This window comes from Scyliorhinus torazame, chromosome 16 (genome assembly GCF_047496885.1).
Source record: "Scyliorhinus torazame isolate Kashiwa2021f chromosome 16, sScyTor2.1, whole genome shotgun sequence".
NCBI lineage: Eukaryota > Metazoa > Chordata > Chondrichthyes > Carcharhiniformes > Scyliorhinidae > Scyliorhinus > Scyliorhinus torazame.
In genome coordinates this window covers 121,101,148-121,114,228 of record NC_092722.1, presented here as the reverse complement: position 1 = coordinate 121,114,228, position 13,081 = coordinate 121,101,148, and the positions used below count along the sequence as shown (strand labels likewise).

The 13,081-nt window shown below is 45.3% G+C and overlaps 1 protein-coding gene across 1 annotated transcript in view; it reads right to left on the bottom strand.

Moving 5' to 3' along the window:
• ptenb (phosphatase and tensin homolog B) overlaps positions 1-13,081 on the bottom strand; it is a 246,300-nt gene that overhangs the window by 149,367 nt on the left and 83,852 nt on the right. Inside the window, exon 2 of the mRNA XM_072478959.1 lies at positions 7,933-8,017. Within this exon, the coding sequence (XP_072335060.1) occupies positions 7,933-8,017 (85 nt within the window). The remainder of the gene's footprint in view (positions 1-7,932; positions 8,018-13,081) is intronic.

Genomic DNA, 13,081 nt, shown 5'->3' with positions numbered 1-13,081 from the left:
AAAGGTGGTTTGGGGGAGATTGCTGACCAAAGTGTGGTTGATGTGGCGCAGTTGGAAAATGATCAGTGCTGCCGAAAGCGGGAGTGTGGTTATGACCTGGCAGAATTCCTGAGGCTGGAGACAGTCAAGGTCGCTTTGAGGGGTTGGCAGAGGGGTTCACCCGGAGGTGGAAGCCATTTATCGATTTCTTAAGAAGTATTGAGGGATCAGTAGGGGGGATAAGGGGATAAAATGGGGACGATAGGATGTGGTGGGGGGCTGGCGTCAGGGGGGGTCGAGCTGGGTGTGGTTGTTCATTGACTTGTTTTGTGTTTCTTACGATTTTTTGTGTGTATATATGAAAATTCCTTGAATAATGGAGGCTGGATTTGGGGCTTTTGGCGAAAAAGGGGTTCTGTGAGAAAATGCACTCAGTGATCAGAGATCATGCGGAGTTGAATCAGAATGGGGAGGGGTCGACGGCCATGTTTTGGGAGGAGTTAGAAGGCTGTGGCTTGGGGGTGGTTATCTCATTCAAGGCGCACAGAGAAAGGAGGAGGGGGTAGAAGTATGGACAGTTGTTGGACGAATAGTCGAGGTGGACAGGAAATATTCGAGAGCTCCCACCAAAGAGCGGTGAGCGGAGAGAAAAAGGTTACAGGGGCAGTTTGATAGGTTGACACTGGGGAAGGCATTGGGGCAGTTGCGGAGGGCGAGGGGGTTGCAATATGAATATGGAGAGAATGCGAGCCGCATGCTAGCCTGCCAGCTACGGAGGCAGGCAGCATCCTGGAAACGTCTGAGGGTGTGGACAAGGAAGGGGGAAATAGTGTCGGAGCAGGAGAAGCGGTGAGGAGTGATATATGGGGCATTTGTTTGATAGGCTGGAGTTTCCAAGGCTGGATGAAGAAAGGAGGCAGGCGCTGGAAGAGCCGTTGGGGTTGAGGGAGGTGATTTATAGCATAAGTGGGATTAAGTCGGGGAAGGCCCCGGGGCCAGGCGGCTATCCTGTGGAATTTTATAAGGAGTTTGCAACGGAGTTGGCACTGCATTTGCTGGGTATGTTTAGCAAGACGCTGGAAAGGGGGGGGCTGCCGGTGGCGAGTGTACGAACAAATGAGATGAGGTTGTGGGGCTTTGGGGTGCAGAGGGGAAAGAGGCAGGGGTGTCGCCGCTGTTGTTCATGCTGGCAATACAGCCCCTGGCGTTGGCCCTTAGGAGGTCAGTGGAGTGGCAGGGGATTGTGAGAGGGAGTAGGGAATACTGGGTGGCGCTGTATACAGACGACCTGTTGCTGTTGGTGTCAGCCCTGCAGACAGTAGGGGGAGAATTGTGGACATACTGGGCCTTTCCGGGATACACGTTAAATGTCAGGAAGAGTGAGGTGTTCCCGGTACCGGAATGCGGCGGGTCAAGGAACCAGTCTGGGTGCGATGCCATTTAGAATAGCCAGGGATAGATTTAGGTATTTGGGGGTCCAGGTGATGGGGGAGTGGGCAACGATGCGCAAGTGGAACCTGGCAATGTTGATGGATGATGTTAGGGGGGATTTTAGCAGATGGGATAAGCTGCACCTGACATTGGTGGGGAGGGCCCAGGTGGTTAAGATGAATCTGCTGCCGAGGTTCCTCCCGATCTTTATCCCCCAAGGCTTTTTTCTGGAGTTTGGAGGCAGTGATCTCAGAGTTTGTATGGGCAGGGAAGGTACCAAGGGTAAAGAGGGCCCTGCTATAGAGGCAGAAAGAGGGGCTGGCACTCCCGAACCTGATGCATTACTGCTGGGCGGTGAACGTGGAGATGGTGAGACGGTGGTGGGAGGGGGAGGGTTTAGAGTGGATTAGGATGGAGGAGTCGTCCTGTAGAGAGTCCAGCTTGAGGACATTGGTGATGGCTTCGCTTCTGCTGGGGAGGTATGCGGCGAGCCCGGTGGTACAGTCTACGATCAGGCTGTGGAAGTAGCGGAGGAGACACTTTAGGACAGAGGGGATGTCGGTGGTGACACCGCAGTGCGGAAATCACAGGTTTATGCTGGGGAGGTGGATGGCATGTATAGGAAGTGGAGGGAGACGGGGTTGGTGAGCGTGAGGGATTTGTACCTGGAAGAGGAGTTTGCAGGTCTGGAAGAGAGTTGCAGGAGAGATTTGAGTTGCCAAAGGGAAGTGAATATGCAAGTGATGGATTTTGCTTGGATCGAATGGGTTTCCAAGCTCCCGAGTATACCCTGTTGGAGTGGCCGCTGCTCCTGATGTAGAGGGGAGGGCAGGATTGGTGATACATGTGGTTGGCTGGGGGTGCAAGGGGGAGTGCAGATTGTGAGGATCAAGAATAAATGGGAGGAGGAGTTGGGGACGGGGCGGGAAGAGGGAAGAGATAGGATGGGGACTGTGGAGTGAGGCAATGCGTAGGGTAAATTTGTCCTCCTCGTGCATGAGAATAAGCTTGATTCAATTCAAGATAGTGCACAGGGTGCATATCATAGAATTTACAGTGCAGAAGGAGGCCATTCGGCCCATCGAGTTTGCACCGGATCTTGGAAAGAGCATCCTACCCAAGGCCAACACCTCCACCATATTCCCATAACCCAGTAACCCCACCCTAAGAGCAATTTTGGACACTAAAGGCAATTTATCATGGCCAATTCTGCTAACCTGCACATCTTTGGACTGTGGGAGGAAACCGGAGCACCCGGAGGAAACCCACTCACCCACAGGGAGGATGTGCAGACTGCGCACAGACAGTGACCCAAGCCAGAATCGAACCTGGGACCCTGGCGCTGTGAAGCAATTGTGCTGTCCACAATGCTACCGTGCTGCCCGGTATGACCCAGGGGAGGATGAGTGGCTTCTTCCAGGGGATGGTGGACGAGTGTGAGAAGTCTGGGCGAGGGCCAGCGAACCATGTGCACATGTTCTGTGATTGTGAGAAGTTGGAGAGATACTGGGAAGCGGTGTTCGGGATGCTATCGAAGATTGTGCGGTAGAGGTCAGGCCAGACCCAATGGTAGCGATCTTTGGCGTGTCGGAAATTCCGGAGCTGATGGAGGAGAAGGGGGCCGATATCGTGGCCTTCGCCTCTACAATGACCCTGCAAAGGATATTGCTGGATTGGCGGTCGGCAATAACGCGGGGGTGGCGGCCTGGCTGGGGGAACCTGTATGACTTCCTTCAACTGGAACAGATCAAGTTCAAGTTGAGGGGATCAGCGGAGGACTTTGACACACGGTGGGGGCTGTTCATGACAATGTTTGAGTAACTGTTTGTCGCCGGGGGGGGGGGGGGGGGGGGGGGGGGGGGGGGGGGGGGAGGAGAGAAGAAGAAGAATACTGTTCTGTTCAAACTGTGAATTGTGGGGATGTTGAAAATGTTGTTGCTTTGTGTTGTATTTTGGAATAAAATACATTTTTAAAAAACCATTACTTGAATAAAATACTTCCGTTTAAAAAAAAAAAGAAATTACAGGTCAAGGAAGTTGTCCTAAAAATATTTCATAAATTCTCTCCCCCCTCCTTTTCCTCTAACACTAGCCCAAACAATATTTGGGTGATTAAAAGTCTCTCAAAATTACCACTCTATATTTCTTGTATATCTCTGTGATTTTCCTGCAGATTTGGTCCTCTATCACTCTTTTCAGGCCTACAGAATACACCCGGTTGGGTGATCATACACTTTTTCCTTTTCAACTGTAACCAAATGGATTCCTTCATTGCCCCCTCAAATACATCCCCTCTTTCTAATACTACAAGGTCTTCACTCATCAATACTGCCGCCCCACCTCCCTTTTGCCTTTCCTGTCTTTTCTGAACACAGTATATCCCTTAAGTGCCTAGTTCTCACCATCAAGCAATGTTTCTGTTACTGCCACTGCATCAAATTCCCATACGGCCATTTTTGTGTTTGTGGTTTACCACCCCTATTCACCACACTTGTGCGTTTACAGACATAAGAATTATGCCCAACACTCTCACTGTATGTACCTTATCCCTGTGTGCCAATGTTGAGCCAGCTACCCAAGGTATACAATGACAGATTGTTTCCAGTGATCATTATTTTGTAAGGTAAATCATATAGGGCAGATTTTTCACATGATACAAAACTCAAAGTGCCGTGAACTGAGCAGCATGGTGATAGACTTCCAAAAGACAATAATTAGGCTGGTGGAATGGGTAGCTACATGGCAGATGAAATTTAATGCTGAAAATGTGAAGTGATTAAGTTTTGATAGGAAAGAGAAGACACCAAACAATTCAAAAAGGGGTCCAGGAATAGAGAAACCGGGGGTGCCTGTGCACAAATATTGACAGTGAGACGGCAGGTTGAGAAAGTGACAAAGAACATACAGAATCCTGGGTTTTATAAATCAAACATAGGGGTACAAAAGCAAGGATGTTACAATGAACCTTTATATTAAAAAAAACTCTGATTCAGTCACACCTGGAGTGTCAAGTCCAATTCTGGGCACCATACTTTATAAAGGATGTGAAGGCCTTAGAGAATCACAGAAAATATTTACAAAATGGTTCCAAAGATCAGGGACTTCAGGTTATGTGGGGAAGCTGAGGTTGTCCTCCTTGGACAAGGGAAGGTTGAAGGAGATTTAATAGGAGGTTTTCAAAACCTAGGCAGAGGAAACCGGTTCCCATTGGCAGAAGGGTCTACAACCAGAGGAAACAGATTTGAAAGGCACAAGCATAAAAGCTTTTTGTGTGGCAAGTGGTCACAATTTGGAATGCATTGCCCAAAAGAGTGGCGGGGAGATTCAATCATGGCTTGTAAAAAGGAATTTGGTAAGTGCATGAAGGGGAAAATAATTGCAAGGCTATCGGGAAAAGGCAGGGGTGTCGCACTAGCTGGGTTTCTCTCACCAAGAGCAGACATATACTCAATAGGCCGAACAACCTCCTTCTGTGCTGTAATCATTTTATGAATTATATAGTTTCTGGGGAAAAAAAGTGATAAGAAGTGATCTGGACAGTGTGATTCCACATGGTGTCATGTGGCACAGACTTGTGTTTCCTCTGCTCCAGATGTAGCACAAATATTATTGTGACAAATGCAGGATTTTAGATATATTGGATTATAAACATTTGGAAATTTAAGGGTTAAAAACCTGGGTTAGAGTGTTTTGACTGCAGTAGTCATGTTTGAAAAGAATCTTGTTTTGCAAGACTAGAAAGCTTTTAGGAGCCCGAGGTGACATTAACCATAGTAAAACCCTGAGCTAATGCACTAGGGGGTGTCCCAGGGAAGTTGATTTGTTTGTCAGCTTGGAGAGATGATGTCACTGATGGGCAGGGCCAAGGTATTCAGATCTTTTGGGAAAGATTTTGAATGCAGTTCTGATCTGGCTAACACCGAGTCTACAAGTGAAGTCTTTTGCGCTCCCAGCAGGATAGTTAATAATAGTATTTAAAGCAGTGCAAACTTGTCAGAGGACAAGGGGGAAGCTGAAACAAAGCAGTTTAAATAGCTTTTTGAAGACATCCAGCCAGAGTCTACAGGGGTTCTAACAGGAGCCAAATGTGTTCTGGAATGCAAGTATTACTCTTTGTCATTGAGGTGCAGGATGGATTGAGAGCTGTATGTTTTTCCTTTCTTGTTGTTTAATTGGGAATAGAGTTAATAATTAAGGATAATAATATTGTATTTACTGTATTTAGTAGTGTTGTTTAAGAGGTAATTGCAAGCTATTTGCGTGAGGTTAAAGATTTTAATACTAAACTTTTCTTCTAAAAGTACTAAATCCCTATTTTTTTGTGCGATCGTTCTTGGAGCAAAGTATTTTTCTGCACAGTCTTACAAAATAAACTAAAATATTGGGGTTTCAGTCCAATATCCTAGCCACTGTTGATGTCTGGTCTGGGAACTAATTATTATTCAAATAGATAACAGACCCAGAGTTATCTTCAACATTTCCTGGAGGGATACGTGGGCTGCAAAATCTGGAATGTCCTTTCCTACTGCAATGAACAAGAACTTTCCAGGCCTGCACTACATGCAAGTGTGTCCAGTATGTCTTGAGGTAAAATAAATAAGCAGTAACACGTCAAATGGTGCCGACCCTCACACATTCGTCTGAAAAAGTCTGAATTTATTTGTTTATTTTTTTGTGAATAAATTTAGAGTATCCAATTTTTTTTTTTCCAATTAAGGGGCAATTTTGCATGGCCAATACACCTAACCTGCACATCTTTGGACTGAGGGGGTGAAACTCACGCAGACATGGGGAGAATGTGCAAACTCCACATGGACAGTGACCCAGGGCCAGGATTCAAACCCGGGTCCTCAGCGCCGTAGTCCCAGTGCTAGCCACTGCACCACGTGTTGCCCAAAAAAGTTTGAATTTATGCAGCTATGTTGCAGCATAAATTTAAAATTTGGTGCATAGGAACCAGAAAGCCAGCCCAATACAGTATCTTACTTTGGAGTCATTGTCAGGAATCTTCCAATATGCTGCATTTACAAATTGTTATGCCAAGTTGGCACCCACATTTCCCTGCGAAATCCCAAGATAAAATGTGTCAACTTCCCAAGATGGTGGCAGGTGGAAGTTAAGTCACTTTCCTTCTGGATAAGATCTAAAAGGCTTCATATTTCTTCAAAATCAAGTTTAACCAATGTAGAATTCAATGGAACAACTTGAAGTCTAGCCAAAGAAAAGGCACTAATTGATAAAAACTGTACAGCTTCTCTATAGTTCCAGAAGCATTTTAAAAATGCTTTAGAACAAACTATTGAAGGGCAGCACGGTGGCTCAGTGGTTAGTACTGCTGCCTCACGCGCTAAGGTTCCAAGTTTGAGCCCGGCTCTGGGTCACTGTTCGTGTGGTTTGCACATTCTCCCCGTGTTTGCGTGGGTTTCACCCCACAACCCAAATATGTGCAGGGTAGGTGGATTGGCTACGCTAAATTGCCCCTTAATTGGAAAAAAGAATTGGGTACTCTAAATTTTTTTTTTTAAAAGAACAAACTATTGAAGAAACATGCCAGAATTATAAACAGCAAAAAAAAACTCTGCTTTAAATCAAAGGAAAGTACAAAACTGTCTTGGCATATATAGATATCTATTGTTGTAATTGATCTATATTTTATTCTTACATAACTACATTTTTAGTGGTACGTTATAAGAACTACTCAAAGCTTAATGAATGCTATCCCAATAATAAGATTTATACGGTGGTATTAGAGTTTAAGAACAGGAACATCACACCATTCAGATTGTACTGGCAAAAACAAGCAACATTTGAAGACTTCACATTTCAGTAGCAACCTTCACTGCATCTCTTGCAAATTTTCATTCTCTTTCTCCATTTGTGGAGTCGGTCATAAAAAAAGAGTATGTGGTCAATTCAAACTACTAATTTATTCTGCAAATTTTAAGCCAACCAGAAGCAAATTTTAAAAAGAAATGGATCTCAAATGAACACTATGTTAAGAGCCAAAAATGTCAGTTTTTGGGAGGAAAAGGGCAGGTAGCAGTTTTTAGCCTTTTACAGTTTTTCTTTGAAAGTATTACTACAATGCAACAACTTTGTGAAGTGATTCTTTCACCTAAAAATTAATGTAAACCACAAAATTCCAGCCCTCCAACCAAAACAAACCAACTTTTTAAAACTGTAAAACTTTTGCAATTTAAACTGAGTAGTAAGGTCTTGGAAAAAGCAATAAAGTACAAATTCAAATGCGCAATTCCTTTGCTGTAATCTAAACAAGACATGAAAGTATGAATTAGGACATTAAGACGGCTACACATTTAAAGACTACTGTCACAAACCATTTTTAAAGAATACTAGTGTACCAGTTTTGGAGGGAATTTTTGGTTCCAAAGTGTATTGAAATGCTATAATTGAAATAGTAAAAGAAATTCATGTGAACACAGCTCTCCATTTTCAACAGTTAAAAAAAACACAACATATTTTCAAGCGAATGAAACTTAACTTCTAAATAGAAATACTTACTTTACTACATCATCTATGTTATTTCTGTAGACGCCTTCAAGTCTGTCAGCTGGAAATCCCATGGCAATGATGTTTGGATAAATATCTGGTTATGTAGGTTAAGAATAACAACAATATTTGTGACATAAAAAACACATTTCTTTGCACTCAAACCTAAATTATTGAATTTACTAATATGTACAGATTTAGCATTTCATTGCACCATTCCTATAAATGAAGCAGTGAAATAGATCAGACCTTCTAAACAGAAGTATGTTAGCATTGCAAATGCTATAGACTTGCATGTCACTTTATTTTGTCATATGCTGGAAATAGCACTGTTCAATACTGGTGGCACAGTGGTTCACACTACTGTCTCACAGCGCGAGGGACCTTGGTTCGATTCCAGCTTTGGGCGACTGACTGTGTGGAGTTTGCGAGTTCTCCTAGTGGCTGCATGTTTCCTCCGGGTGCTCTGTTTCCTCCCACATATCCAAAGATATGCAGGTTAGGTGGATTGGCCATGCTAAATCGCTCCTTGACATCCAAAGATGTGCAGGTTAGACAGGTTGGTCATGATCAAAATGCGGGATTACAGGCCTAAGTAGAGTGCTCTTTCGGAGGGTTGGTGCACTCGATGGGCCAAATGGCCTCCTTCTGTACTGTAGGGATTCTATGGTTTCTATGTAGGCTGCCTATTGAAGGCTAATTCATACCAAGCATCTCTTATTTTTGTTTGCTTAAGTTACAAAAATAGTGCTTAACTGTTAAATATTCTTCGGTAGATAGAACTGTTGTCCCAACCTCAGTGGAATGTGAGCAACAGCAGAGTGAGCACAAAGAGGAAGGAAAGTGAGAAAGAGAGCACAAGTGAGATGGGGAAAGGGATGAGAATGGGGGGGAAACTGAGGAGAAAATGGTGAGGTTTGATATGTAAGAAGACTATTCACACAAGTTTGCTACATAAATCAGTTTGTGTTTAAGTAAACCTCTGCCTTTAATATAAAATTGTACAATCAGAATATGGCCTCAATGACAGAGGTGGCAGTGTTTTTTTCGCAACCTGTAGCTGATTGCTGGTGAGGACAAAGCATTTAGGTTCACAGGCTTGTGTGGACCTTTCGGAACCAGTAAGGAAGGTACAGAAATAGCTCCAGAGTCACAAGGCACAGCAAACTTTGTACACGCGCAGTTGTTCCAAAGAAATGGATAATGCGAAAATATCCCAACACATGAATATAAATCCTAGATAGGGACCCAGCGCAGTTGGAAAAGAGGAAGAACTCCAGGCGAGCTTTGACCGACTATCTACCAGGAAAGCGGTACGCCAATTGAGACGAGCAAGGGGAGCAATTTACAAGCATGGAGAGTAAGCAGGCTGTATGTTGGCAGGTCAGCTCCGTAGGGAGGCTGCGGCAAGTGAAATTGTCCAGGTGCGGGACAGGGAAGTTGGTGGTAGCTCCAGATCGGATTAACAAGGTCTTTAAAGAATTCTATGAGAGATTGTACAGGTCAGAGCCACCTGGGGGAGGCCAGGAGATGCAGGAAGTTCTAGATGGGCTGGAGTACGAGAGGTTAGGGGAGGGGGACAGGGCTACATTAGAGGGGGTGATAATGGAGCAGGAGATAAAAGATGCGATTGGGAGGTGCAGTCGGTGAAGGTTGCTGGGCCGGATGGGTTTCCGGTGGAATATTATAAAAAATTCAAAAATAAGCTGATACCGCTGATGGTGGGGATGTATGAGGAGGCAATAGGGAAGGGGGTGTCACCACAAACTTTGGGGCAGGCATCGATTTCCCTGTTACTTAAGAAAGATAAGGATCCGACAAAGTGTGGGTCGTATAGGCACATATCACTTTGAAACGTGGACGCAAAGATATTGGCGAAGGTAGAAGGTACTGGCAGGTAGGCTAGAGGAATGCCTCCTGAAGGAGATAGGTGAAGATCAGACGGGGTTTGAGAGGGAGGCAGCTCTTTTCAAACATTAGGAGGGTATTGAACATGGTTGTGGTACCGGCGGAGGGTAAGGAAACAGAGGTGGTTGTGGCATTGGATGCCAAGAAAGCATTTGACCGGGTAGAATGGAGGTACTTGATAGCAGTTCTAGAGCGGTTTGGAATTGGACCCAGATTTGTGGACTGGGTAAAGCTATTATATAAGCCGAGGGCCAGTGTCCGCACAAATAACATCAGCTGAGAATACTTTCCTCTCCACCGTGGGACTAGGCAGGGATGTCCTATGTCTTCCCCCCCCCACCCCACCCCACCCGCCCTGCTGTTTGCACTCGCGATTGAGATGGCACATCAGCCATCGCAGTAAGAAGTTCAAGGGTATGGAAAGGAATAGTGCAGGGGGATAGAGCATAGGGTGTCCTTATATGCCGATGACTTGTTTTATAGGTGTCGGAACCAAGTGTGGCAATAGGGGGAATACTGGAGCTGCTTCGGGTGTTTGGGTCTTTCTTAGGGTACAAATTAAATCTAGACCAGAGTGAATATTTTGTGGTGTCTCGGCCAGGGGAGGGGTAGGGAGCTGCCATTCAGTGAGGCAGGGACTCATTTTGGATACCTGGGGGTGCAGATTGTCCGAGATTGGGGTGGGGGGCTCCGTGGGTACAACATTTCTAGTTTGGTGGGGAGGGTGAAAGCTGATCTGGCAAGGTGTGATGATGTCCCTCGGTCATTGGCGGGTCGGGTACAGGCAGTTTAAATGAAGGTGCTGCGCAATTCCTGTTTATTTTTCAATACCTGCCGATTTTCCTGCCAACGGCATTTTTTTTTTTTTTTAAAGAGAAATTGAAGCGATGATTACCTCATTCATATGGGATGGGAAGATGGCCAGAATTAAAAAGGTGCTACTACAGAGAGGAAGGCAGGCAGGGGGTTTGGGTCTTCCAAACCGGATGTATTATTACTGGGTGGCGAATGTGGAGACAGTACGGAGCTGGGTCAGAGGGGTTGACTCCCAATGGGTCAGAATGGAGGAGAATTTGGGTAGGGGGTCGGGATTGAAGGTGCTCGGGATTGAAGGCACTCGCGAGAGTGCCGCTCCAGACGGCCCCGGGGAGATACGCAGGGAGTCGGGTAGTAATAGCTTCGTTGAGAATTTGGAGGCAGTTTCGACAGCACTTCGGGTTGGGGGCAGGGTCAAGGGAAATGCTGATTCGGGGGAACCAGAGATTTGAGCCAGGGAAGTGGGATGGAAATTTTCGGAGATGGGAGGAGAAAGGAATTAGGACACTAAAAGATTTATTTCTTGGGGGTCGTTTTGCGGGATTGAAGGAGCTGGGAGCGAAGTATAGGCTGGAGCAGGAGGAAACATTTAGATATATGCAAGTTCGAGACTTTGCCAGAAAGGAGATACAGAACATCCCAGTAGAGCCGGCTTCCACATTGCTGGAGGTGGTGCTGACGACAGGGGGACTGGATAAGGGGATAGTATTGGAGGTCTACGGGGCTACTTTGGAGGAGAAGGCGCCGCTATAAGGGATCAAGGCAAAGTGGGAGGAAGAGTTGGGCGAGGGTATGGAGGAGGGGTTCTGCTGTGAGGTTCTCCGGAGTTTGGGGTTAATACAGCTGAAGGTGGTGTACAGAGCGGACCTTACACGGGCGAGGATGAGCCGGCTCTTTCAGGGGGTAGAAGCTGTGTGTGTGTGTGTGTGAACGTTGCGGGGGAGGTCCCGCAAACCACATTCATATGTTTTTGTCCTGTCCAAAGCAGGAGAATTACTGGAAGGAGGTGTTTAGGGTAATCTCTAAAGTGAGCACGTGAAACTGGACCCGGGCATTCGGGAGGCCATATTCGGGGTGTTGAACCAGCCGGTGTTGGAAACGGGCACGGAGGCAGATGTCGTAGCCTCCGCCTCGTTGATCACCCGAAGGTGGATCCTGTTAGGGTGGAGTTCAACCTCTCCACCCTGTGCCCTGACATGGCGGGGGACCTGCTGGAATTCTTAATGCTTGAAAAGGTGAAATTTGAACTGAGGGGAAGGATGGAGGGGTTCTGCAAATCATGGGCGTTATTCATTATGCACTTTTGAGAATTGGATTACATTGAACATTAGGGGGGTTGGGGGACTGTATGTGTTAATGGTGACAATGGGTGATTCCTGATTCCTTTTTGTCATTTGTTTATGTTAACATGCGGGCCAATGTCTGGGGGTTTGGTGGGAGGATGGCATCGTTGTTATTGATATGGGGATTGACATTACATTCATTACTGATTATTGTTTATTGTTGGGTGTAAATTTGGGAGAAAATTGTGCAAAAGGAGAATAAAAAATGTTTTTAAAAAATATATATATATAAATCCTAGAACTTCAGGGATCAGTCCTGAAATTTAAATCCAAGCGAGGAATTGAACCCTTACAATTGCTTGAACCATTTGTGATTTAACCCTTAATGTTAAATTGTTCCTGTGACTGAACCCCTAATGTCAAATTGCTCCTGTAATGCAGTTCTATATTCGTATAATACTATTCGTATTAGTCTAGTTGTGGGTCAGCAATCCACCTGAATCCAGAAGCTGTTGCTCAAGGCAAATCTTAGAAGATAGCTTTTACCTTGCCCTCAGAGAAGACGGGATGTGTGGATGTCAATTAGAATCAATGTCAGACATCGGGCAAACGGGAATCATACGTACAAGTGCCGTCAAAATTAATTTCTGTTTGACTGATACCAGTGGCTTACTTGGCCCTTTGCCAAAGCTGGAGAAATTATAAAACATGTAACTTGAATGAGCAGCATTAAACTATGGAATTACTAGACAGAGTAATGGCTATGATCCACCCATTTAGAAGTCCCATTCTGTTTGCCTTTCCTCGGTCTTCAACCTCTACTTCCTGCCATCACAGCAACCAACTGTTTCTTAAATGATTTCAGAGCTTTAGCCTCCACAAAGGATGTCTTCCCAAGAAATGTCCCAAATTATCTATTGCGAGTTTGAACCTATCTGTTTGTCTCCCATACAGTAATAGTGCTCAGAATTAGCATTTCCTATACTTTTCGGAGGTTTCCTCATCAATCCATTGAGACCGGCAAGTTTAAACATTTTCAGTTATTCCACATAACGTGTTTTATGTAGTGCCTTTAACACAGCAAAACATCCCGAGGTGCTTTACAAGAGCAATCTGATGCTGAACCATGTAAGGAGATTTTAGGACAAATGTCT